Genomic DNA, 27,760 nt, shown 5'->3' on the forward strand with positions numbered 1-27,760 from the left:
CTAATCATACCAACTACATTCTTATCCAAATCATATTACTCTGTGTGTGTGTGTGTGTGTGTGTGTGTGTGTGTGTGTGTGTGTGTATATATACATATATATATACACACGCAGATTTCCAGTCAGCAAAACACCCATCCACCACCACCACCCACTGCCTCCTATCACCAAACCAATATTGGATCTTGTTTGCCAAGACACTTCAGATCCCTCCTGGACAGCCTACCATGTAGGATCTTGTCAAAAACCTTATTAAAGTACATGTAAAGCAAAGATACCAGTTAATGGTAGACAGATTCTCAAGTTTGACTGTCCCCAAAAGTTCATCATTTTCCTCCATCTGTAGGAATTCTACCTGTCCATAAGAAGTGATTTCACTGATGAATTCAGTCATTAAAATGTAGAGAGTTAAATGCAGTTTTGTAAATAATGCATTATTATCTCTATTAAGGGGAAATTGAAAATATCTACATATGTGACTGCTATTGTTCGTATGCATTATTAGCTTTTAGTTTGAGATATTACGAGGTATAATTTTTTCCAGATGTTGCAGAAGCAAGCAGTGTGACCTCTTGGTTTGTCCAGATGGAATATGTACTAAAGGCACAGGAGTGAACACAGCTGTTCCTCAAATTGCAGGAAATCATGGCTGAAGAGTTATCGTATAATGTGTATCTGAGTATATTATGAGTAAAGTTTGATATTTAATGACAGTGAATCCAGCTAAACAAAGAATAATTGTTGGTGTGATTATGAAACAATGAAAAGTTTGTGAATATGCATTAAAATGAGGATTTGCTTTGAATTATTTCAAACATATTTTGTCACTCCTATTGATAAATTTTGATCTAATCAAAGTACATTGGGGATTTGCTAGTTATTGAGGGTTCTGTTTACAATAAATTCTCAAGTATTAAGCAAGTATTTTTTATCATACCAAGGACAATAATCATGGTGATTTCTGTTGGTAATTCATGCCTTTTTGATTTTTTATGTCAGGCATTACTTGTTATTGGGCAATGGAGGTTTTGAATGTTCCCATACAGAATGCTGGTGAAACCCAGTGCTAAGATTATGGGCCTCAGCATTCCTGGTTGTACTGCTGAACTCTTGCGTTCCAGACCTAGCTGCACCTGTAGTTGAGATGCTCCAGTAAAGCTGCAATGTTGGCACATACTCAACAATGTGAGAAGTTGCCCACAGAGGATTGTTCACAAGAAGCAAGATAAATTTAATCTGGTGTAGTATTGCCCCATCAGTCTGCTCTAATTCATCAATGATGTTATGGAAGATACTGAGGAAGAGGCTGTCGAGGAACACCCAGTGATAAATTGCTCAGTTTCTTTTCTGTCAGGGCTACTTGCCTCCAAATCACATTACAGCCTTGGGCCAAATATTGATTAATAAGAGCTGAATTCAGAATTGAGTTGAGAGACTGCTCTTGACGTTGGGGCAGTATTTGACCAAGTGCGGCATCAAGGTGCCCTTTTATAATGGAAGTCGATGGGAATCAAGCGATAACTCTTCACTTCCTGATATGATACCCTCGACAAAGCAAGGTTGTTGTGGTTGTTGGTGGCTAATTGTCCTCATCCTGGGACATTATTGCAGGAGTTCCTCAGTCCTAGGCTCAGACATCTTCAGCCATTTCATTGATGACATTCCTTCAGCGTAAGTCCAGATATGGTGTTGCTTGCTAATTGTTGCAAAGTATGAAATTCCAGTGGCAACTCTTCAGATAATGAAGTAAGTCATGCTCCATGTAGCAAGACGTAGATAACAGTAAAGCTAGGGCTGATATGTGGGAGTAACCTTACTACCCCATAACACCTTGGCCATGACCATATGCAAGAGAGATTAACCACCTCATTATGACATTCAGTGGTAGTGTCATGCTAGCTCTCCTAACATATTCATTCTGTTTACTGCTGTCCATGACCAGCTAAAATTGTGAAAAGGGCTGAGTAACCTCCTCTGTGCCATAACTGTTTGACTCTGGATGACTCACTTCCGGCAGCGATTATTCTTCTGCACAGTAAATGGTAGGATACTAAGAAGAGTAGAAGGATCTTGGAGTGTATGACTGAAGACCACTGAAGGTATCAGAACTGGCAGATAATAAGAATGCAAAATACAGTACTCACCTTCATTGGCTGAGGTTCAGTGCAAATTAGGCACATATAAAACACAGCTCAGCCACTGCTAGAGTACTGTATATAGTTCTGTTCACCGCACTTCTGCAAGGATTTGATTAAATTAAGAAGGATGTTGCTTGAACTGAAAATTTTGTTTTTTGAAGAGATTGACTAGACTGGGATCCTTTTTATGGAACAAGGGAATGTGAGAGGAAATTAAGTTAAGGTGTTTAAAATTATGAGTGGCATGGATAGAGTGGTTAGGAAGAATCCCACTTCCCCAGAAGATTAATTGGTAGAAGGATTATAGGGAAAAAAGACTGTACTGGAGGTCCAGATGCATTCTGCCTGAATGGGAAGAAAACTTCATCATGTTTCAAATTTAACTGGGTGAATTGTTAGAACTGTAACCTACCCAGAGCTAGGAAGTAGGAAAAAGCCAACTTGCTCCATTATTGGCTTTTTAGGGACATGTTGGGCTGAATGGCCTCCTTCTGTGTCATAAATGTTTGACTCTGGGTGACTCAGCTTCTGACTCACCCAAGCCTCTGACATTGAGATAAGATAATGAGCATTTGGACCAAGTGCATTCCCAACAAGTAAAAAAAGGACAACTTCAAAATCTAGACCTATTCTTTGCAAAGATGTTAAGGAACATATAAGTTAAGGTAAGGCATAAAAGAAAGGCTTAAGTGGGTGCACTTTGCCGTATGGTCTATTATGAAGGACATATCATTAGATTTCAGTTCTAGACTAGTAAACCTTGATATTGCATTTAATTTAATACTGGACAAACCAGAGGTACTACCTAATCGGAATGCACATCAATGACTTATTGGATTTAATGTATTTATATGTATAATATTTATGGATATACTTGTTGATACTTGAGTCCATGCTCTGTTCTATTTGAAGTTGTGTTTGTTAGTTTGCATAAGTGCGATGTCAGAGGAAATATTTGCATTTGAATTCCAGCTAAACTTGAAGGCTTTATTCAGACTAAATTTAAACCTACATCTATCTGTTATCCCTAATATCAGAAGTTCCTGTTTTTCCCTTTTGTGCATGATTCAAGTTTGCTTCAACGTGGCACTTTTGTCAGAGATTTTGGAAATAGAGATCTTGTATTCAGCTGGAGCCAGCATGTCTGTAAGGTGGAGCATTAAGTCTGTTTTAAAATGAACACAAGCTGCTTAGTAATCATATTTGTTTTACAGTAAATGCAGAACAGTTCCTTTGCAATGTTTTGTAAAACGTGCAGAATCATGGATCAGCCCTTAATATACTTGTTGGAAATAGCAATTAGCTATTATGAAGAACGATTGTACTTATCACAAACATTACAAAGATTGACTAGGGATAAATAATTTGATGAGAATAACATCTGAAGAGAATGAGGAGTTTTGTAAGTTGGAACTGGGTTTAGAATTCCATAGGGGAAAGTCATGTTAAGTTAATTATTTGCAGCTACTTGTAGTTTTGTGTCATGCAGGAAGATGAAGCATGGTTACCATTTTGTACTTCTGGATTTTAGCCATGTACAATTAAAATAACAAAGCTACTTTGACAGTTTATACTGGGAAAATAGCCATTTGTTTTCCTTACACATACAGAACTTTAGTTCCTCTTACAGTAAATTTAAACAGTTTGCCATAGAAATTTGCAACTTGCTTTGCAAAATTGAAATTGAATATGTACAAGTTCCAAAACAATAATGATTTGAAAGTGTTTGATTGCATTAAAAGATGGATGGTATAACTTCCTGATGAAATATCAAAATTCATTGTTGACTACTCCATTGCCGTATTCAATTCATGTGGAACAAATGCTGGCTCACTGAAGTTGTATTATCAGACGAAGTTATAATGATGGTTCGGTTAACAAATTTAAGACTAAATATAGAGTTATAGAGTCATGACTCTATGATCTAAGACTAAGTATGTGTCAAATTTTATTCCATTAACGTGATTATGTCAAAATTTAGATTAGGACTTGACCTGATTTAACTGTGCACAGAACATGGAACCATGTCCAAATGGTAATTTTTGTAAAGTACAACTCCATTTTTTAAATTCTGCATAGCGTTTTTTCCCTGTAGGACTGAGTCGCCAAGTCTTACAGTGGGAATATGTACAAGTTATTGTTCCAAAACAATAATGAATTGAAAATGCTTGAAAAGGAGACAATAGGGTGCAGGATTCAGACCATTCTTATTGGTTGATGTTGTTCAAAATGCTGAACAGCATGTAAACCAATTACACGAACAAAGTGACTCTTGAAGCAAGAGGACAAATTCAGTGCTGTATTAAATCTGATATTAAATAGTATTTAAAGCACAGAAACAAGCTATTCAGCTCAACAAATCTAAGAGCACAGTTTGTGCTACCCAAAAGCCTCCTCCTAATATTCCTCATTTGATTTCACGTAGTTCAAACCCTTTCTCCCTCTATTTATCTATCTTCCCCTTAAATGTATCTATGCCATTTGGCTCAACTGCTACTTGTAGAAATTGCCACATTCTAACCTTCCCTGAATAAAGAATATTCCACATTTTTCTTCATATGTTTTTTTATTAAAAAACTTTGGGGCCATTGGCCCCAATGTATTGCTAGCCTCAATGTATTTCTAGCCCCAGCAAATTTATAGTCCACACAAGTATGCTTACATTCTTCTTTATCTAATCCTTTTATTCCTTTGTCCCTCATGTAACAATCTTTCACTATAAATTTATCCATGCTAATTGCCTCAGTTACTCATAACTATCTTATGGCCCTTTGTTGTGGTCTCCTCTGTTAGTAGAAGCAGCTTCTCTACGTCTGTCCTATCAACCCCATCATAATATTAGTGGTCTCAATCAGGCTCCCACTTGGTCTTTTCTAAGTTGTCTCAACTTGTTCAATCTTTCTTCATGGATATACCCTTGCTGCCCTGGTGTCACTCCATTAAACCTTTTATGCACTTTCTCCAGTGTCTCGCCATCTTTTTCTATAATATAGTAAACAGAGCTATATATAGCACTCTGTGTAGTTTATACAAATTTCAATAACTTCTCTGTTTTTTAATTCCATCTCTCTGGATATGATACCAATATGTTTTTAATTATGTTGGTTGATTGTTTAAATATAGTAAATACTTAGAGAATTACATTATCTTGGACTTTCTCATGAGGATCATGTGCATATTTAATATCATCTTTTATATAATATTGCCAAGTAACTGCTTTACTTGATTCACAAACATGTTATATGACTTTAATGAGTAAGCTTGACTAATGAAAATAATGGACACTTGCCAATTATTATTAGTGATTTTTATTATCCGTGTGTCTCACATGTCAGTTGTGTTCAGTAATTAATTCTGTAATCACAGTTTCTAAATTTTATTTTTCAAAAAATATTACATCTCTCAACTTTTTATTTTCATTTTTGGGATATGGGCAAATTGGCAAGCAAGGCATTTAATGTCCATTCTTGAGGAAGTGATGATGAGCCACTGCCTTGAACAGTTTGTTTGTAATAGTACTCAAGTCGAGTTGTTCGATAAAGATAAGAAGATTTAGTCTTGTAATGATCAAGACACTACAATATACATGCAAGGTAGGACAATGTGTGACTTGGAGGAACATTTGCAGGTGGTTGTGCTTTTGAACACTTGCTACTCCTCTTTCCAGGTCATAATGGTCATGTTTTGACAGCTGCTGATGAAGAAGCTGTGATAAGCTGCTGCAGTGCATTTTCTAGGTAGTGCGCACTGCAGGTAAGGTTTGTTGTTGATGGAGAAGTGAATGTTTAAAGTAATAGGTGGGATGATACTTAAGTGGGCTGCTTTGTCCAGCTTTTTGGTGATCCTGGAGCTGCAGTTATCCAGGCAATGAAGAATATTCAATCACACTCATTATTTTTGCCTTGTAGATGGTGAAAGTATACCTTGGATACCCAGTCTCATATCTATTATTGTGGCAACAGTGTGGGGCTTGGTAATGGTAATGTTGTTGAATATTAAAAATAGTTGAATGCTAATGGTGGTTGGTTAGACTCTCTCTTGTTGGATATATTCAGTATGTGTGAGGAATGAAACTTATCAAGCTTGAAAATTTTCCAGGTCTTTCTGCATTCAATCATATCCTGCTTCACTTTCTGAATGATTGTGAATGGAATTGCACATTTTGCAATCAACAGTGAACATCTCCACTTCTGATCTTACAGTGAAGGAAAGGTCATTGAAAAAGCAGGAAGAAATAGGAGCAGGTGTAGGCCATATGACCTATTGAGATCGCTCTGTCAAAACTGTCATGGCATTAAGCAGTTTTTAGATTAAAGTATATGATTATTAAAAATAGATTTAAAAATTGAAGTTACTTAAAACACACAAAAATCTCTGAAGAGCATTAGCGCAAAGCAAGTTTTTTAATAAGTTAACATCTTCCCCTCTTCTTAGTCTGTGGTTTAAAACCCAATTGAAATGAATAGGGTCCTGGATCCTGCACTAATGCAGAATGCTAAGGAATCATAGCAAAGCTGGCCCAGGAACTTTCCATGGAATCCATGGAAAATCCAGCGTAATACAGCACAACTAAACTGAGGTCTTGTTCCCAAGAATAACTTAAATGTTAACTACCTCATGTTAATATTCAAAATATTCCCTCAATCAATACCAGAATTAAAGTGATTCATGTTGTTTGTAGGTGCATAATGATTTCTCTGATTACCTGCGTTATTGGTGAGAGATGTGATAAAATGTTATATAAAAGTATTTTCTTATCATTTAAATGTTCTCAAAATTAAAGGGCTATAATTACTTTAATTGGAACTATTTACCCAAACCTTTGCAATCTGGGAACTTGAAAGCAAATAAATTTGTTTTTAAAAATGAATATTTTTGTAACACACTGTAGATTTATCATTTTAAAGTAGCTCCTAAGTAAAATCTAATAGTTTGATCTGCAATTTGAGAGCTTTTGCATCACTTTAACATAAGAAATAGGAGCAAGCGTGCACCATATGGCCGGCCCCTCAAGCATGCTCCACTTTCCCAAAATATCTTGGCCTCTCCTCCACTTTCCTGTCTATTCCCCATAACCCTTGCCTCCCGTACAGATCAAAAATCTGTCTGTCTTGCCCTGAATATATTCAAGGTATAAGCCTTCATAGCAGTCTAGGATGGAAAATTCCAAAGAATCATGACCTTCTGAGAGAATTAATTTCTTCTCATATCCATCTTGTGTGCAAGTCCTTTTTCTGAAACAATACCACCTTGTTCTAGATTGCCATATCATCCCCTCAGAATTTTGTTTCAACAAGTTCACTTCTCATTTGTTTAAACTCCAATGCCTACAGTACCAACCATTTCATGTCAATCCCTACATCCCAGAAATCAATATAGTAAGCTTTTCCCGTGCCTTCGATGCAAGTATTGCATTAATATTCTCCTCAAATTAATATCACCTTTAATAAGGAGACCTAATAGTATGCTGTATTCCAGACAGGGCCTCAATGTTTGTACAGTTTTAGCATGCTTTCCGTATTTTAATTCTGTCCCCTTTGAAATAAATGCAAGCATTCTATTTGCCTTCCCATTTACTTGCAGGCCAGCTTTCTATGATTTATATATAAGATACCCAGATCTGCAAACTCTCCATTTAAAAATTATTCTGGTTTTCTGTTTTCTCTATCAAAGTGAAAAACCTCACATTTCCCTACTTCATTCTCCATCTGCCAAATTTTTATCCACTCTTTTAACCTATCTATATCTTTTTGCATGTTCTTTGATTCCTCTTCATAACTTTTATTTTAAAAATAAACTTTTTAATTCCTTTTTAAAATTAATTCCTCAGTAAACTAATAAATGAATGTCCAAACCTGTTCACTAGGGGGAATTAGTCACCATTAAATACAGTCAAGTTTATAGGAAACCTTCTTGAGCCTGCAACCAATAAGGGTATGGAACTCATCCTGGTGGTGTTCCTGTGTGTCTGCTGTCCTTGTCCTTGTCCTTCTGATAGAGGTAGGTTTAGAAGTACTGCATGAAAACACCTTGCTAAGACCCTGTAGTGCATTTTGGAGGTGCTGCAGATGGTAGCCATGTAGCCACAGCTGTAACAAGAGAGTAAGTGTTCAGATTAGTGGATGGATTATGTCAAGCTGTTCCGACAAAGGGTCAAAGACTCGAAATGTTAACTGTTTCTCTTTCCACAGATGCTGTCTGCCCTGCTGGGTTTTTCCAGCACTTTCTGTTTTGGGTTCAGATTTCCAGCATCTGCAGATTTTGTTTTGATTTTCATTTATGTCAAGCTTCTTATGTTGTTGGAACTGCACTCTTACAGGCAAGTGGAGAGTGTCTGCCTTTTGGATCATAGAATGATTTTGGGGAGTAAGTCAATTGTGGCAGAAATCTTGACCTCTGACCAACTCTTGGACGATTTATGTGGCTTGTCCAGTAAGTTTTCCGGTCAGTTTTGATAACTCCCCATATGTTAATAATAATCATAAGAACATCTGGGACCACAACTTTCCACTTTATACGCTGACAATCTGGATGAAGGAACTGACGGTGTTGTGGCCAAGCTTGCAGATGATACACAGACAGGTAGAGGGGACAGGTAGTGTCACAGAGGGCGTTAGCATGGGCATGATAGGCTGAATGGCCTCCTGCAGTAATAAGTAACAGGAGGAGGCTCATCAGCTCCTCGAACCTGTCCCACGGTTCAATCTCATCTACTTAACTTCATTTAACTCTATTTAACTCCATTTTATTTAACTCTATTTATTTTATTTATAACAACTATAGAGGTAATGTTGCAGCTATATAGGACCCTGGTCAGACCCCAGTTGGAGTACTGTGCTCAGTTCTGGTCGCCTCACTTCAGGAAGGATGTGGAAGCTACAGAAAGGGTGCAGAGGAGATTTACAAGGATGCTGCCTGGGTTGGAGAGCATGCCTTATGAAAACAGGTTGAGTGAACTTGGCCTTTTCTCCTTGGAGCAACAGAGGATGAGGGGGGACCTGATAGAGGTGTATAAGATGATGAGAGCATTGATCGTGTGGATAGTCAGAGGCTTTTTCCCAGGGCTGAAATCGTTGCCACAAGAGGTCACAAGTTTAAGGTGCTGGGGAGTAGGTACAGAGGAGATGTTAGGGTAGTTGTTAGAGAGTGGTGAGTGCGTGAAATGGGCTGCCGGCAACGGTGGTGGAGGTGGATATGATAGGGTCTTTTAAGAGACTTTTGGATCGATACATGGATCTTAGAAAAATAGAGGGCTATGGGTAAGCCTAGTAATTTCTAAGGTAGGGACACGTTCGGCACAGCTTTGTGGGCCGAAGGGCCTGAATTGTGCTTTAGGTTTTCTATGTTCCTATCAGATAAAGAAACAGGTGGAGGCCATTCAATCCCACTCATCTGCAGTGTCATTCAATAAGATCATGGCTGACCTTTAACCTGAACACCACTTTCCTGCACTAATCCCATACCTCTTGATTCCCTTAATATCCAAATATCTATTAATCTCTGTCTTGGATATACATAGTGATGGAGCTTCCAGAGCCTTCTTGGGTAGGGAATTTGAAAGATTCACTACCCTCTGGGTGAATAAATTTATTCTCAGTACTGAACAGCTGATCCCTGGTTTTGAGACTGTGACTCTGGACCCAAACATACCAGCCAGGGGAAACATCATCTTTGGGTCCATACTGTGAAGCTGTGTAAGCATTTTGATTGTTTCATTCTAAACTCTAGAGAGTAGAAGGCCAGTCAGATTAATCTCTCCTCATAAAACAATTTCCTCCTATCCCCAATCCCACTTTTCATTGAATTTCTTCTTATCACATGATTAGATAAGGAGATTAGACGAACATTTCAGGTATGGTCTCACCAGGGCCCTTTATAAATGCAGTAAAACATCTTTACTCATATAGTCAAATCCTCTTGCAGTAAAGGCCAACATACTGTTCGCTTTCCTAAATGATTACCATCTTTATTGGATATTAATTTTCAGTGATTCTAAGAAGTTGGATTGGGGTTGTTCTTTGTGGTACAGGAGAAGTTGAGAGGGTTATCGGATATAGGCATTTAAACCATGAAAGGTATGAACAGAACAGGTAAAGAAGAACTGTTCCTATTGTCAGAAGGGTAAAGAACCAGGGGATGTCAAATTAAAATGATTAGGAAAAGAATCAAAAAATTGTGTGAAGAGGTTTTTCAAGAGAAAAACACCCTTCATACCACAAGGAAGGCATCATTAGGGGTCAGATTCATTTGTAGCATTCAAAAAAGAACTTGATAATTATTTGAAAGGAAAGGTTTTTCAGGGTTGTAGGGAGAGGATGGGAGATGGACAGGCTGGATTGCTCTTACATTGAGGTGGTATAGACAGGAATAACCTCCTTTCATGCTGCAACAATTCTGTGATTCTTTGTATAAGAATACTTTGGTTCTTCTGAACACCAATGCTTTCAGTCTTTCTCCATTTTTTGTCTAGCAAAGTGTTTTACCTAAATTTTTCCACGTTTTGTGCTGTCTCCATGTCCTCACCTATTTACTTAGCCTCTCTATACCCTCATGAAATCTCCCTGCATCTATCTCACAGCTCAAACTGCCACTTTGCATCCTCAGCAGACTTGCACACATTAGACCTGGTCTTCTCATCTGAATTGTTGATGTAGATTTGAAATGCTGGAGTCTCAGTTGACCTCTGCAACACCTTACTGGTCACAGGCTCTCAATACAAAAATAACCTGTTAATTTCTACTTTCAATTTTTCTTCCATTAATCAATTCCACACCAGTGTATTATCCCAAAACTTGTGCACTAATTTTGTATAAAAATCTCTTGAAAGGCACCTTTTTGAAGAGTATTACAAGTTTAAGTGCACTACATCCACTAGTTTTCCTCTATCCTTTCTAATGTTTGCAACCTCAAAAGACTCTAATAGATTTTCAAATATGATTTCTCTTTTAAAACCCCTGTTGAGTCGGTCTGGTCCTATTATTCTTTTCTTAGTACCTTGTTTCCATTTCCTTAATAATAGATTCTAGACGCTCCCTATTATTTATGCTAGGCTAACTGGTCTAGAGTTTGTTGTTTTTTCTCCTCCTCCTCTCTTAAAAAGTAAGGTGATATTTGCTACTTTTCAGTCTGCAGGAATTGTTCTAGAATATATGGAATTATGGAGATGGCAAACCAGTGGGATTAATCAGTTTTCAGCCATATCAATTTTTCTAGTTCACTCCAGACCTGTTCTTTATTATCAGGAGCTTTTTTTGAGTGTTCTTCCAAATGTTTGATGACACTTCCCATGCCTGTATACTGTCCAGATCTTGCCGCTCAGACTACTTTGTTATCAAATAGAACAGAACACTGTGATTATCAGAAAACATCCCCACGTTTGATGTTTCGATGAAAGGAAGGCTTTGATAAAGCAGCTGAAAATGATTCTTGGACACTGCACTTTAGAACTGTAGTGATGCCTGGGATGAGGCAACTGGGCAATAAAAAGAACAAATATCTTCCTTTATGGTGGGGTAGGTGTGTCTTCAGACTGTGGTGAATTTTCCCCATTGATTCCTGTTGATTTCAATTTTACTTCTTGATGCTACAATCCACCAAATACATATTTTTCTTTTACATTTTCCTACAAAATAGGAGGCCATTTAATCCATCGAGCCTTTGCCAGCTCTCAGAGCATTCTCATCAATCCTATTCCCACTGTAACCTATTCTCTCTCACATACCCATCAACTCTTTCCTGATTCTCCTCTACTCATCTACACTAGAGGCAAAAAAACAATAGCTCATTAATCTACCTGCACATCTTTAGGATGTGGCAGGAAACCGGAGCTCTGGGGAAGGGCAGAGCGTCTTGGGAGGGGGGGGCTGGGAATGGGAAATCCACACAGTCACAGGGAGAAAAGGCAAGCACCATACAGACACCACCCAGGACTAGAATTTAACTCACTTCTCCAGAGCTGTGCAGCAGTGATGTACATGCTGCATTGATGACAAAGGTAATCTCAACTCAACTTTGGAACTTAGCTCTTGTGTCCATGTTGGACCAAGTCTGAAATGATGACTGGAACTGAGTCGTCTTGGTGGAATCAAACTTGGATATCAGTGAGAGGGTTATTGGTGAGTAATTGATGTTTGATAGCATTTTCAAGTGAGACATTCTATCACAACATGCTGGTTAAGTAGACAATTAAAGTAGTAATTGTCTGGATTGGGTTTGTCTTGCATTTTGTTGACAGGATACACCTGAGCAATTTTCCATATTATCAGGTAGATGTCAGTGTTATGGATACAGATGATAGCCCAACTAGATGTGCTGCTAGTTGTGGAGAACATCTTCATCAATACAACTGGAACGTTATCACAGATCTTTTCTAATTCCATGTAATAAGTACTTGTTGGACTGACACCATCATATTCAGCAATGGTTACAAACTCCATTACTTTTCCATCAACTGCATTTCCCTGATTGTTCACTGTCTCTGGCTGAGTAGATTGTCTGCAGTCCCAGCACCCTTTTAGCCCCTAAGCTGAGCATCAGACCGTATATTCTTTCCTTTACAAACACTATCTTTGCCACTGTTTTCTATGTTGGAATGGCTGCCTCTGAAATGTTTTCTCTGCTTTCCTGTCTACTCATTCACAGTCTAGTCAAATGATATTGATATTAACATGAAACCTTCCAATATATAGAATTATAAAATATTTAGTTTTCCACTTTTTGTCTAGTTCCAAAAGTCACAAAACCTTTTAGCAGGATATATTGGTGCACTGATATTAGTGTAAATATCATACAGATGGATGTTAATGCATTTTGTTAATGATTTCTTGTTAACTGCTGTTTGTGCCTTTGCTAAATTTAATAATTGCATACTAAGTAAAGAATGATTTCCTATAATTGAATCAGATAAGTAGATAAAGAGAATTTTCAAAACCTTTTTAAAATAGCTTTTTTTAATTATTGTGCTGTTTTCTAATAGTAAATATTTATTTTAGATTACAGGACTGGACCATGTTTCACATCAGTAAACAACCAGATGTGCCAAGGACAACTCACTGGCATTGTCTGCACCAAAACCCTTTGCTGCGCAACAGTTGGACGAGCCTGGGGACATCCCTGTGAGATGTGCCCTGCCCAGCCGCAACCATGTCGTCGTGGCTTTATTCCTAATATCCGCACTGGAGCTTGTCAAGGTAAGGGGTGCATTTTTCACATGCAGAGTTGTTGAAATTTAACAGGCACTAACTTTAATCAAATTAAACTTTGTTTTCCATTGGAGTTTCCAGAGAATCTGTGGGAGAGGACTGACGGATTCCTTATAGCATGGTTCACTAAACTTAAAAAGTATTTGCTTTAGGGGAAGTGACAGCAACTGTGTTTCTTCGATGTCAGAGTGTGGCCAACATTTAATGAGCCAGACTTTGCCAACCCTTAATTATTCTGCTGCGCGTTCATTAACAGCAGTGTGAAGGAAATTTTTTCTGATGGAACCAAATATTTTTGTGCTAAACTAATCTTACAAGATTTTGATCACATGAAATACAGCTTTAAATGGTAATTTTATATAATATTTAAAACATTAAAGAGCATATAAGCAATTAAAGCAGGACTAGGCCATGTCCTGCAAGCCTGCTCTGTCATCCAATTAGATCATGGCTTGTCGTCAGCTGCACTTGCCTGCTTATTTCTCCATAATTGGAGGGTAGCGAAGGGTAGGCTGGAGGGTAGTGAATGTTGTGCCTTTCTTTAAGAAGGGCTCCAAAGAAAAGCCTGGGAACTATTAACCAGTAAGCCTAACATCTCTGGTAGGTATGTTACTGGAGAGAATTCTGAGAAGATATACATGCATCTGGAAAGACAAGTTGATTAGAGAAAGTCAGCAAGGCTCTGTGGGTGGGAGATCATGTCTTACAAACTTGATTAAAATTTTTTGATAATATGACCAAGAAGGTTGATGAGGACAGGGTGGTAGACATGGTCTTTATGGACTTCAGTAAGGCCTTTGATAAGGTTCCATATGGTAGGCTGCTCTGGTAGATTAGATCACGTGGAATCCAGGGAGAGCTGGCTAATTGACAGACAATTGGCTTGATGGTAGGAAGCAGAGGGTGATGGTGGAAGGTTGTTTCTCGGACTGAAAGCCCATGATTAGTGGTGTGCCTCAGTGGTAGTGCTGAGCCCATTGTTGATGGTCATCTTTACCAACGATTTGGATGAGAATGTACAAGACATGGCTAGTAAGTTTGCAGATAACACTAAAATAGGTGATACCACCAGCAGCGAAGAAGGTTATCAAAAATTACAGGGGCATCTCAATCAGCTGAGTAAGTGGGCCGATGAATGGCAACTGGAGTTCAGTTCAGATAAGTGCAAGGTGTTACATTTTGGAAAGTCAAATCAAGGTAGGACTTTCACAGTAAATGATTGAACTCTGGGGAGTGTTTTAGAACAGAGGGACCTTGCAGTTAAGGTACCTGGTTCCCTGAAAGTGGAGTCACAGGTAGACAGTGGTGAAGAAGTCTTTTGGCATGCTGGCCTTCATCAGTCTGGGTGTTGAGTACAGAAGTTGGGAGGTTATGGTGCAAGTGTAATAAGATGCTGGTGAGGCCACATTTGGAGTATTGTGTTGAGTTTGGTCACCCTGCCATAGGAAAGATGTTATTAAACTGGAAATATTGCTGAAAAGATTTACAAGGATGTTGCCAGGACTCAAAGGGGCTGAATTATAGGGAGAGGTTGGACAGGCTAAGACTTTTTTCCTTAGAGTGTAGAAGACAGGGAGGCGATCTTAGAGATGTATAAAATCATGAGGGACGTAGATAGGGTGAATGCACTCAGTCTTTTTCCCAGGGTTGGGGAATCTAGAACTAGTAGGCGTCAGAGCGGGCAGCGGAGTAAGAGAGAGCAGAGTGTTTGGGCTTTGGTTCAAGGGGCTTAGGTGGTAACGGGCGAGGCGGGTGAGTAGCTGGTAGCTAAAGGTTGGGTTTACCTGTTACAAATTTTTAAGTAGGATAAAACTAGGTAGGGAAAGAATTAGTTCAGATGGAGGACATGGTGATGTGCTGCAGCTGCTTGATGTGGGAGCTAGTGGACCTTGCTGTGGTGCACGGTGACCACGTCTGCAGTAAGTGCTTGAGGCTGGAGGAACTTCAGCTCAGAATTGATGAGCTGGAGTCGCAGCTTCAAACACTGTGAAGCATCAGGGAGGGAGAGAATTATGTAGATACTGTGCATCGGGAGACAGTCACCCTCCTTAGAGCAGGTACTTCTGGGGACCAGGAAGTAGATAGAAGGGTGACTGTCAGGGGAGAGAAAAGGAAAAAGAAAATGAACAGACAGATAGTGCAGAGGACCCCAGAGGCTGTTCCCCTCAATAACAGGTTTTCCGCTTTGGAAGCTGTTGAAGGGGATGACCTGCAGGGATCAAGCAGCAGTAGCCAGGTCCCTGGCACTGGAACCGGTCCTGCTGCTCAGAAGGGAAGGGAGGAGGAGAGGAAGGCAATAGTGACAGGGGACTCAGTAGTCAGGGAAACAGATAGGAGGTTCTGTGGCAGTGATCATGAGTCCCGGATGGTATGTTGCCACCCAGGTGCCAGGATCCAGATGTCACTGATCAGGTCCACAGGATTCTTGGGAGGGAGAACAGCCAGAAGTCATGGTACATGTTGGTACCAACGACTTAGGTAGAAAGAAGGATGAGGTCCTGAAAAGTGAGTTTAGGGAGCTAGGCAGAAGGCTGAAGAACAGGATCTCAAGGGTAGCAATCTCAGGATTGCTGCCAGTGCCATGCGATAGTGAAGGTAGGAATAGGAGGAGATGGCAAATCAATGCATGGCTAGGGAGTTGGTGCAGGAGGGAAGGTTTTAGATTTTTGGATCATTGGGATCTCTTCTGGAGAAGGTGGGACCTGTACAGAGAGGACGGGGTACACCTGAACCCAAGGGGGGCCAAAATCCTTGCAGGCAGGTTTGCTAGGGTGGTTCGGGAGGGTTTAAACTAGTTTGCGAGGGGATGGGAACCGGACAGGTAGGTCAGAGGAAGAAGTGCATGGGGAAAAGTCAGATCTAACATGTAGAGAGGCTTTGAGGAAGAAGAAGCAGAGTACAGGGTATAAAAGTAGAAAGGTGGATGGGCTAAAGTGCATTTACTTAAATGCAAGAAGCATCAGGAATAAGGGAGATGAACTGAGAGCTTGGATAAGTACATGGGACTATGATATTGTGGCTCTTGCAGAGACTTGGCTGTCACCAGGGCAGGAATGGATATTGAATATTCCTGGTTTTCGGTGTTTTAAAAGGGATAGGGAGGTGGGGAGAAGAGGAGGAGGGGTGGCGATACTGGTCAGGGATACTATTACAGCTGCAGAAAGGGTGGATAATGTAGAAGGATCCTCTCTAGAGTCAGTATGGGTGGAAGTTAAGAACAAGAAAGGAGCAGTTACTCTACTGGGAGTATTCTATAGGCCCCCTTGCAGCAGCAAGGATACTGTGGAGCAGATTGGGAGGCAGATTTTGGAAAGATGCAAGAATAACAGGGTTGTTATCATGGGAGACTTCAACTTCCCAAATATTGATTGGCACCTGTTTAGTACCAAAGGTTTAGATGGGGCAGGGTTTGTTAAGTGTGTCCAGGACGGATTCCTGTCACAGTATGTTGACAGACTGACTAGAGGGAATGCCATATTAGATCTAGTATCAGGTAATGAACCGGGTCAGGTGACAGATCTCTTGGTGGGTGAGCATTTGGGGGACAGTGACCACTGCTCCATAACCTTTAGCGTTGTCATGGACAAGGATAGGAGCAAAGAGGACGGGAAGGTATTTAATTGGGGAAAGGCAAATTATGAGGCTATAAGGCTAGAACTTGAGAGTGTAAATTGGGCTGACATTTTTGAAGGGAAATGTACTATGGAGATGTGGTCGATGTTCAAAGATCTCTTGCAGAATGTTAGGGATAAATTTGTCCCGGTGAGGCAGAGAAAGAATGGCAGGGTGAAGGAACCATGGGTGACAAGAGAGGTGGAACAACTAGTTAGGAAGAAGAAGGCAGCATACATAAGGTGTAAGCAGCAAGGATCAGATAGGGCTCGTGAGGAATATAGAGTAGCAAGGAAGGAACTTAAGAAGGGGCTGAGGAGAGCAAGAAGGAGACATGAAAGTCTTTGGCGAGTAGGGTTAAGGAGAATCCCAAGGCTCTTTACTCGTACGTGAAGAGCAGAAGGATGACGAGAGTAAACATAAGTCCGATTAGAGACAAAGGTGGGAAGATGTGCCTGGAAGCTGTGGAAGTGGGTGAGGTTCTCAATGAATACTTCTCTTCAGTATTCACCACGGACAGGGGCCTTGACGCTGAGGACACTGTTGGTAAGGTTAATGTTCTAGAGCATGTAGATATCAAGAGAGAGGATGTGTTGGAGCTGTTAGAAAATATTTGGACAGATAAGTCCTCAGGGCCTGACGGAATATTCCCCAGGCTGCTTCGCGAGGCGAGGAAGGAGATTGCTGAACCGTTGGCTCGGATCTTTGAGTCCTCGTTGTCCACAGGAATGGTACCGGAGGATTGGAGGGTGGCAAATGTTGTCCCCTTATTCAAAAAAGGTAGTAGGGATAGTCCAGGGAATTATAGACCAGTGAACCTTACATCTGTGGTGGGCAAGCTGTTGGAAAGGATTCTAAGAGATACGATCTATGAGCATTTAGAGAACCATGGACTGATTAGGGACAGCCAGCATGGATTTGTGAAGGGAAGATCTTGCCTCACAAGCCTGATAGGGTTCTTTGAGGAGGTGACCAGGAAGATTGATGAGGGTAGTGCAGTGGATGTGGTCTACATGGATTTTAGTAAGGTGTTTGACAAGGTTCCACATGGTAAGCTTCTTCAGAAGGTCAGAGGGCAAGGGATCCAGGGAGGCTTGGCCGTGTGGATTTAGAATTGGCTTGCCTGTAGAAAGCAAAGGGTGTTGGTGGAGGGAGTGCATTGGGATCGGAGTGCTGTGACTAGTGGTGTCCCACAAGGATGGGTTCTGGGACCTCTACTTTTCATGATATTTATTAATGACTTGGATGAGGGGTTGGAAGGGTGGGTTAGCAAGTTTGCAGACAACACAAAGGTCGGTGGTGTTGTGGATAGTGTGGAGGGCTGTCGAAGCTTACGGGGGGATATTGATAGGATGCAGAGCTGGGCTGAGAAGTGGCAGATGGAATTCAATCTGGAGAAGTGTGAGGTGGTAACCTTTGGAAGGACAAGGCGGAGTACAAGGTTAATGGCAGGATTCTGGGGAGTGTGGAGGATCTGGGAGTTCATATCCACAGATCCCTGAAAGTTGCCTCACAGGTGGATAGGGTAGTTAAGAAAGCTTATGGGATGTTAGCTTTCATAAGTCGTAGGATCGAGTTTAAGAGCCATGAAGTAATGATGCAGCTCTACAAAACTCTGGTTAGACCACACTTGGAGTACTGTGTACAGTTCTGGTCACCTCATTATAGGAAGGATGTGGAAGCATTGGAAAGGGTGCAAAGGAGATTTACCAGGATGCTGCCTGGATTGGAGAGTATGGTTTATGAGGAGAGACTAAGGAAGCTAGGGCTTTACTCATTGGAGAGAAGGAGGATGAGGGGAGACATGATGGAGGTATACAAAATATTAAGAGGAATAGATAGAGTGGACAGCCAGCACCTCTTTCCCAGGGCACCAATGCTCAATACAAGAGGGCATGGCTTTAAGGTAATGGGTGGGAAGTTTAAGGGAGATATCAGAGGGAGGTTTTTCACCCAGAGAGTAGTTGGTGCATGGAATGCGCTGCCTGGGGTGGTGGTGGAGGCTGATACATTGGTCAGGTTCAAGAGATTGTTAGATAAGCATATGGAGGAATTTAAAATAGGGGGATATGCGGGAGGAAGGGGTTAGTTAGTCTTAGGCATGGTTTAAAGGTCGGCACAACATGGTGGGCCGAAGGGCCTGTATTCAGCTGTATTGTTCTATGGTTTCAGGTGAGAGGGGTTAAGATTTAATAAGAACTTGAGGGGCAACTTTTGTTTTACACAGAGGGTGATACAAATGTGGAATGAGCTGCCAGAAGAAGTGGTTGAGGCAGGTACAAGAACAACTTTTAAAAGACATTTGGACAGGCACATTAATAGGAAAGGTTTATAAGGTTGTGGACCAAATGCAGGCAAATGGGACTAGCTTGGATAGGCATCTTGGTCGGGATGGACGTGGCCAAAGGGCCAGTTTCCGTGTTGAATGACTCTATGACTCTATAACCCTTGATGCCACCCACCGCCGTAAACTAAAAATCTGTCTACGCACAGAATATATTCAATGAATTGATCTCCATATATATTAACATTAACAAAAGAGTTTGTTATTAGAAGTTGCAATGGAAAAATTATACTACGTCTTAGGTCATCCTTCAAGATCAAGGATGATTTTCTTCAACTCCAGTTTTGTAGGTTCTGTGGCTAATGAAATCTATGTGGGAGCCGATAAATCTTCCACAAATAGGGCAGGTGGTGCCTGATGGGGTGGGTGAGTGGGTAGTTTGTAAGTTGGTGCACTCCTTCATCTGCTTATGCAGGGTCTTCTGCGTGCTCCCAATGCATGGTCCTGAGGTTCTCAATTCCGTCCCAAGTATTTCTTCTCCATGTTGAATGGTCATCTCCACATTCAGTTAAGTAGAACATTTAGGGTGGTGATTGGAAGGAGATAATTGGGATTGAAAATCATGGAGTTGATGGTGATATGAGGATAACAAGTTGGCAAAATGAGTATAGACCACAGCGTAGTTGGATACCATAATGCATTGGGAGACGATTGAATGGGTGGTAATTCCTGAAGGGAGGATAGGTCAGGGGGTCATGGGAGCTTTAAGAAATCAGGGATATAATTGGGACTTAGCACTTCAGTAAGCAGGTGGAGTGGGGGAAATCAGAAGTTACCTTATATGGAAGAAGTTGGACTTACTGTCTATGGCTTGGGTAAAGCCAGGCCGTTTAAAGCCAGAATAGGATTCAACTCGCCAGTTAAGAGTAGTTTTAGTTTTTGTGGCCTCAGTGTGCATGTGCCTTTATTGCAAGGTACATTTTTGCACAAGACATCAAAGTCAGGCAATGTTTGACAATTGTTGAAACTGCATAAGTCCAGCAGACTTTCTGAGGATGCAGATCATAAATGTGGAGGATCCAAGTCAAGGACCTGGAACTGTGCCATTAAAACAGAGTAACACATCGTGTTCCAGCATTTGGGTTTTCAAACCAAAAATCATTGCATAATGCATAAAAACTTGCAGTACACATTAGAATTTCATACCAATTTTTTTTACTTTCATTAATCTCTACACCGTCTAAACATTGACAATGCATGCTAACACAGCAACCCAACAGTATAAACTCAAAACTAGCTGCAGTTACTGAATCACAAAGTGATCCTTTCGTTGGTCCATTGAAAGTTTAGGATCATTTGATCTGCAAAACGCTGGTCCTTGTCAATTCAGTTTGTGGTTACAGTTACTGGCAGGACTGTCAGAAAGGTCGAGAAAATTTATCAAACCTCACCATGCTATCACATTGTCTTGTTTTGAAATTGATTTGTTTTGGGGACTTTTGTCTCCTTTAGCCTGGAACAGGATTTATTCTTTAATGGCTGATTTTGGGTGGAACCTACTGGATAGTGTCTTTGCTTAATGCCAATTTCAGGATCTTTGTTAGCCTTGTAAATAGTGAAACGTTCACAGGCTCCTTTCTTGACTTATCGATATAAGAGGCAGCCCAGTAGTGGGCATTTTGAGTACTATAGGCCTTTACTTCCCTGGGGACTTGTGACCTGGCCTTCGATTGGAAACTGGGATTATATGTGACATTAGTTTTGCCATTCTTCAGGTAGGTAGGTGGGCTTCACTTAGGAGAGGTAGGACCTTCCCAGTGAAGAAAGTGGCCTAAAGACCCAAAGGAAAGGTAAGCTTTGGAAAAAATTGCACAAGCCTCCAAGGGGTGACACAACTTGAAATAACCTTCCCTCCTCCTCCTAATTTTATGAGCAGAAGACAGAATTTCAGATGCCTGTTGCAGACAAAATTGCTAATAATAACTGAATAGGGAGACACAAACAAAAATGACATCAACAGAAATTTTATTTAATTTGGCCTTGACAATATTCTGCCTCACTTTAACCACTGGGAAGAAATTATGAATGACCGGCATGGTAGCGTAGCGGTTAGCGCAACGCTATTGCAGCGCCAGTGATCGGGGTTCGATTCCCATCGCTGTCTGTAAGGAGTTTGTGCGTTCTTCCGTGTCTGTGTGGGTTTCCTCCAGGTGCTCCGATTTCCTCCCACATTCTAAAGACGTACGGCTAGGTTAATTTGGGGGTTTAACATGGGCGGTGCGGACTCATTGGGCTGGAAGGGCCTGTTACCGTGCTGTAAATAAAATTTTTAAAAAAATTTAAAAAACTTATTGACCGTATATCACTGAAAAATGAACATTTAAACACTTCTGATAATTTTTAGTGCTAATGGAACTGCTGAGGGGATTGGGATAGAGATTGAGTCGTAATCCTCTGATCCTTCTACATGGGAAGCACCAAGGACTGGAACAGCAAATGTAAAAGCCTTGAATTTTCAGGGTTTTTTTTGCTTCAGTTCTGGGGTGTTTTACCGATTATTAAACAAAACTTCAAGCAAATGACCAACATTAGGCTTTGATAATAAATTGCAATTGAATAGATAACAGCAATAATAAATACCTGCATGTTCAAAGTTATCCATTGCCGTCTATGTTTGTCCTAGTCCAGGCTTTTCTTTCCCCCGAGATAACCAGTTACATCACTGATTAACATGTTCTCTTATATGAACAATATAGTAGTAATTTGTTCACATTTTGAAAGACATATTCTATGAGCAAACTACTTAGTTGACATTATAAAATGTATTGTCAACACAGTTCTTAACAGATGTAAAAATATAAATAACTAATGCTTTAAATCAGTTTTTAGAAATGTTTTTACAGTTATGATCAACAATTTAAGATGATCAGCCACTCCAGCCTTGTGTCTTACATTTCCAGCATTTGGTCTGTTTTCTCCTCCGGTGATTTCATATTTTAATCTCCTTTTACTATTAACATCTTGTCAGATACACATTTTGTTACTCACCAGCCTTTACTAATCTCTTCGAGCAGGCTCGATTACCACCTTTGTCATTGTCTCTCCTGTCCACCTTATCCCTTCTGTCATTTCCACCCTTCTCCTTTCTCTGTTATATAAACTTTGTTTTTATCTCTAAATTGCTCCTGTTCTGATAAAAGGTCATTGACTGGAAACATTAACACAGATAATGCCTGACCTGGGAATATTTCCAACATTTTTAGTTTTATTTTAGAAACGTGAAAAGTCCTGGTTAATTCAAAATTTATTAGTACACACTTTAATGGTGTGAATAACTTATGTAGTTCTCCAAGAGCTTATTAGAAATATAACTGCATATTGAAGTATAGTTCATAATTAGTCTTGAATTACTAGGTTTCACACTTCAATTCACAGCCTTCTTTTTAACATTCAAATTCTGATCACAGAGCAAATTTATTTGGAGTCTCACACTCAAATTAATTCTACTGACAAGCACAAACTTACAGTTTTTTTTAATCTATTTTTTATTAGAAGTTGTTCCAAGGCATCATATAGTTAGAACAATATTTTTTAGTTCCACATGGATCAACGAATACTTTCATATTCTAATGTGGTACTGAACTTATAACAAAAAATGGGTTGGGTCACAGCTGGAGTATTGCATCCAGTTTTGGTCACCAGACATTAGGAAAGATGTGAAGATCCAAGAGAAAGTCTCAAGTCCATTCCTTTGTTAATTGATTTTCATGTGGCTGGGATTTTTGCCACAATGCCCCCAAATTTGCTTGTCTCCCTCACAACCTTGTGTCTCAAAAGCAAAGGGATCTGCATGCTCTCATACATAAAACACATAAATTTAGCATGCAGGCGCAAGTCACTAGAAAGGCCATAGGAATGCAAGGACAGATGATAAAAGTAGGAAAGTCTTGCTACAACTGGAGAGGGTATGGTGAGACCATATCTAGAGATTTGCATACGGTTTTACTTTCATTTAATTAAATATAAACATGCATTGGAGGCAGTTCAGAAAAGGTTTACTAGGTTGATACCTGGGATGAAGGGATTGTCATAATGAAAGGTTGAGCAGATTCGGTTTATACTTATTGGGATTTGAAAAATGAGAAGTGATCTTATTGAATCTAAAAAGATTCTGAGAAAACTTGATAAGATACATACTGAGAGGACATTTCGCCTTCATTGGATGACCTTGAACTAAGGGACTTGCTTTCAGAATAAGGGAGTGCCCATTCAAAGTAGAAATGAGAAATTCTTTGTTTTGTTGATTGAATGATCCAATAATCTCATAATGTAGAAAAAATATTAGTCAACTCTGCATTTTTATTTCCAAGTTTAGTTAATTCTTTTGTGTATACCAATGTTAGAATGGGGCTTCATCTCGAGCTCTTCAGATTTCCTTACCTGCTACAGGAAAAGCCAAATTTTTTTCATATTTTAATCTTTTATCATCTCACTGGTATGAAATCAATGGGCAGCATAATGTCTTCCTGTGCTGTAAATTCCTTTGATTCTATGATCTATCCAGTAGTTTACCCTCTGTGTCTTCAAGTGCCAAGGAACTGAACTCGCACCAGCATGAATGTTCAAATATTACTTTAAAAGCAGTTGAAGACAATTTAATTGTAGATATCAAGCTCGAAATCTGAAGTAATGAAAGCATGAATAATTTTGGTTTCAGGTAAACATGACATGCCAAATCTAGATAAAAAAACTTATCTCAATGTCAGTTATCGCAGGTTAAATTATATATTTATTATCTCCAGCGAAAGTCACTAAACTCTGTCTGAACTGACATCCACTCAGTAGAAGTTGATGAGTAGTCCTATTCCAGTACTCTGCCATTACAACCTTTGGAAATATTCTGTGGAACATTTGACTTCTTGCATTCCTACAGCTGAAAAAATGTTATTTTGTGTTTCTGATAAGAAATAGCAAAAGGCTAAAGCAGATGCTTTCCTATACTAGTATGTTTACAGTTAAATTACTTCTGGATTTGCATATGTATATATCTCTTAAAGGATTATCTTCATAATCAAATAGTTTCTTTCAATAGTTTCTTCATAATCAAAAAGTTTCAAAATAGTTAAATGCTATTAAAAATAAAGTTGGAACTCTTACACGTAACTGCTCTTGATTGAGCCAGTCTCCATTACGCTTAACTCTGTTGCACTAAAAGGAATAAATGGATGGGAAATGCCAGTTTTTCTTCAGTTCTACTTAGTTTCTTGTGTGTAAGGTGAAAAATTGAAAAGAAGTTATTAACTGAAACTATAATGAAACAAAATCAAAATATGGCAGTTCCAAGAAATCTGAAATCTGTGATCCAAAATGCATAGCACTTGGCCAGGGAAATGTATTGGAAGACCCAACAGTTATTAAAATATTCTTTTAAGTCTTTTTCCCTTCATCACATGCATTGTTCAGTGTTAAATAGGGATTATTAAATAAAGTTAAAAACTGATTGGTTTGACTCAGAAGCGACAATCTACAAGAGAAAATGCACGAAATTCACAGATAGTTCAGTCAACTCTTTTTTTGGTGAGATTAACTGCTACATGAAATTATTGCCATTTGTGAATTCTGTTTGTCTCAGTCACACCAATGTAGGAAGAATTTAAAAGTGGACCACTTTGTATAGTGGAAAAGTACCTGTTTGTTTTTTACTTGTGCTTTCGAAACATCTGATAAACATCAGAACATCAGTTTAGAAACTAAACCAAGCTAACGGTCTTTTTTTCATCAGTTTTCATGTTGGTGTTGGTCGCAACCTGAAAAATTCAAATACTTCAATACAAGGAAGTGTATTATGTTAAGAGTATAAAGGATGGTATCTCCTACTGACACACTTCCACTGGGGGCACAGGACCACAGAAAATGTAACTGCTTCAATTTTGTTAATAATTTTTTTGTATTGTTGAATATAAAGGTTTATATAAAGATAAATTTTTTTGTATTGTTGAATATAAAGGTTTATATAAAGATAAAGATAAAGGTAAATATAAAGATTTGTTGGTAAATAATACTGTGAAAGCATGATTGTTAGATACTGAAGGACAAAATAATGATATAGTTTTACTTTCTTTGGTAGATGTAGATGAATGCCAAGCTATCCCAGGGAGCTGTCAAGGGGGAAATTGCATAAATACTGTTGGATCCTTTGAATGCAAATGCCCAGCTGGACATAGATTTAGTGAAGAAACTCAAAAATGTGAAGGTAAGACAATAGCATGTTATGGATCAACACATCTATTCTAAAGGACATTAATTTTAATATTAAAATCCACTGTTTTTTAACATGTATTTAGAGCAAAAACCATAAATTCTGCTTTGCAGAAAACAAATACAACTGCTTTACAGAACAACTCTCTTTAGTCCACAGGGCGATCCTTTGCTTGCATTTGCCTGTCACTTTAATTCTCCATCCCACTTGTATCCTTACCTCTGTTTTCAGTTTCCAGATTGCTCCAACTATGTCCAACAAAAGAATGAGGAACAATATCTCATGTTTTGTCTCGGTATATTGCAGTCCCAAACAGTTGACAGTTCCAAAGTTAATAATTTCACGTAACCACACTTTTTTTTCTTTATTTTCACAGATGTGGCTGTATCTTTCTGTTTCAGTTTGTTTCTTTTTTTTTCTCTTCTGACTTTAACTACTGTTTTTTAAAGTGATTGTTACCTTTGTTTGGTCTGCATCCTATCACATCAACCACCCCCCATTCTGCAACTTAAATCATACCTGTTTTGTCACTTTTCTAGTACTAATGAAACATATAATGAAGAAAGCATTATATGGATATAGACTTGTCAAGAGGCATTCCAGGTATGTCAGTGCAGGGTTGTAATTAGCTTTCTCTATTAGAAGGAAATGCCAATTGTTGTGGTCAAGTGATTTCTGAAATGGGATGCAGTAACGATGCATTTTGTTGTATTTGGTTGCAACTTCCGTACTGGAAATATTCAGCTACTGAGTTTGATCTACTGTAAGAATAGTCTTGAAGCTTTTAGTTTGAGTCACAAGTGCCATGATGACAGTGCTGGGAAATTTTCTTAAATTTTCTTTTTAATTTTTTTGGGCTCTGGTATTACTGGCAAGGTCAGCATTCATTAGTTATCCTTATGAGCGATGGTGATGATGAGCGGACTTCTTGAATCACTGCAGTTCTTCTGGTGAAGGTGCTCGAATGGTGCAGTTGGGTATGGAGTCACAGTTTTTAGACACAGTGCTGATGAAGAAAAAGCAACATATTTCTGTGGTGATTGTGTGTTATTTGGAGGGACCATGCAGATAATGCAGTTCCCATGTTCCTGAAGCCCTTGTTTTTTCTTGGCAATTGAGGCCTCAGGTTTGAGAGGTACTTTTGGATCAGTTTAGTTGATTAACTTTAGTGCATTTATGAAGATGGTACAAACTGCAACCATTGTATACCAGTGGTGTCAAACTTTTTGAATGTTGTTAGAGCTGTCCTTATCCAGATAAGTGGAGAATCATAATCCTGACGTGCCTTGCAGAGGTGCAAAGATTTTGGGCTATCAGGAGATGAGTCACTCCCATGGCATATCCAGACTCTGAATGCTCTTGCAGCCTATTTATATGCTTGGTCCAGTTGAGTGTTCAGTCAATGCTGACCCAGGATGTTGGTGATGCAGTTCACAGCGATTGTAATGCCATCAGATGTTATGGGTAGATGGTAACGTTCTCTCTTGTTGGATATGGTCATTGTCTGTGAAGTGTCGACCATTCTATCTGCCAAGGGAGTTCACTTCAGCTATCCTGATGGCAGTCTACATCCCACCACAAACGGACATGAAGCCTGCACACAGTGAGCTATACTCCGTGGTCAGCAACCTTGAGACAGGATACCCTGAGGCCCTCTTCATCATCGTAGGTGACTTCAATCAGGCCAACCTCAAGAGTGTGTTACCAAAATACTATCAGCACATCTCCTGCTCCACCAGGGGCTCCAACACCCTTGACCACTGCTATACAACCATCAAAGATGCCTTCCAAGCCACCCCTCGTCCTAACTTTGGGAAATCAGACCACCAGGCTGTGCTCCTTCTCCCTGCATACAAACAGAAACTGAAAAGGGAGGATCTGGTACAGGGAGTTGTGCAGTGCTGGTCTGAGGAAGCAGATGAGCTCCTGCGTGACTGCTTTGAGACAGTGGACTGGTCCATGTTCAAAGACTCAGCTGCCAGCCTTGATGAGTATGCCACCACCATGACAGACTTTATCAGCAAGTGTGTGGAGGACTGTGTACCAAAGAAGACAATATGGGTGTTCCCAAACAGGAAGCCATGGATGAACCGGGAGATACACTCCCTACTGAAGGAGAGGACTGCTGCACACAAATCTGGTGATTCTGATCTGTACAAGAAATGGAGGTATGACCTTCAGAAAGCTATCAGGGATGCCAAGAGGCAATACCGACTCAAAATAGAATCCCTGACCAGCCATCAGTTATGGCAGGGCTTACATGCCA

At 39.7% G+C, this 27,760-nt stretch overlaps 1 protein-coding gene across 1 annotated transcript in view; it reads left to right on the plus strand.

The window, feature by feature from the left end:
- The window catches only part of LOC127585186 (fibrillin-1-like), a 302,894-nt gene that overhangs the window by 55,685 nt on the left and 219,449 nt on the right, over positions 1-27,760 (plus strand). Inside the window, exons 6-7 of the mRNA XM_052042412.1 lie at positions 13,130-13,327; positions 25,363-25,488. Coding sequence (XP_051898372.1) covers positions 13,130-13,327; positions 25,363-25,488 — 324 coding nt within the window. The remainder of the gene's footprint in view (positions 1-13,129; positions 13,328-25,362; positions 25,489-27,760) is intronic.

Source organism: Pristis pectinata, chromosome 32, assembly GCF_009764475.1.
Source record: "Pristis pectinata isolate sPriPec2 chromosome 32, sPriPec2.1.pri, whole genome shotgun sequence".
Taxonomy (NCBI): Eukaryota; Metazoa; Chordata; class Chondrichthyes; order Rhinopristiformes; family Pristidae; genus Pristis; species Pristis pectinata.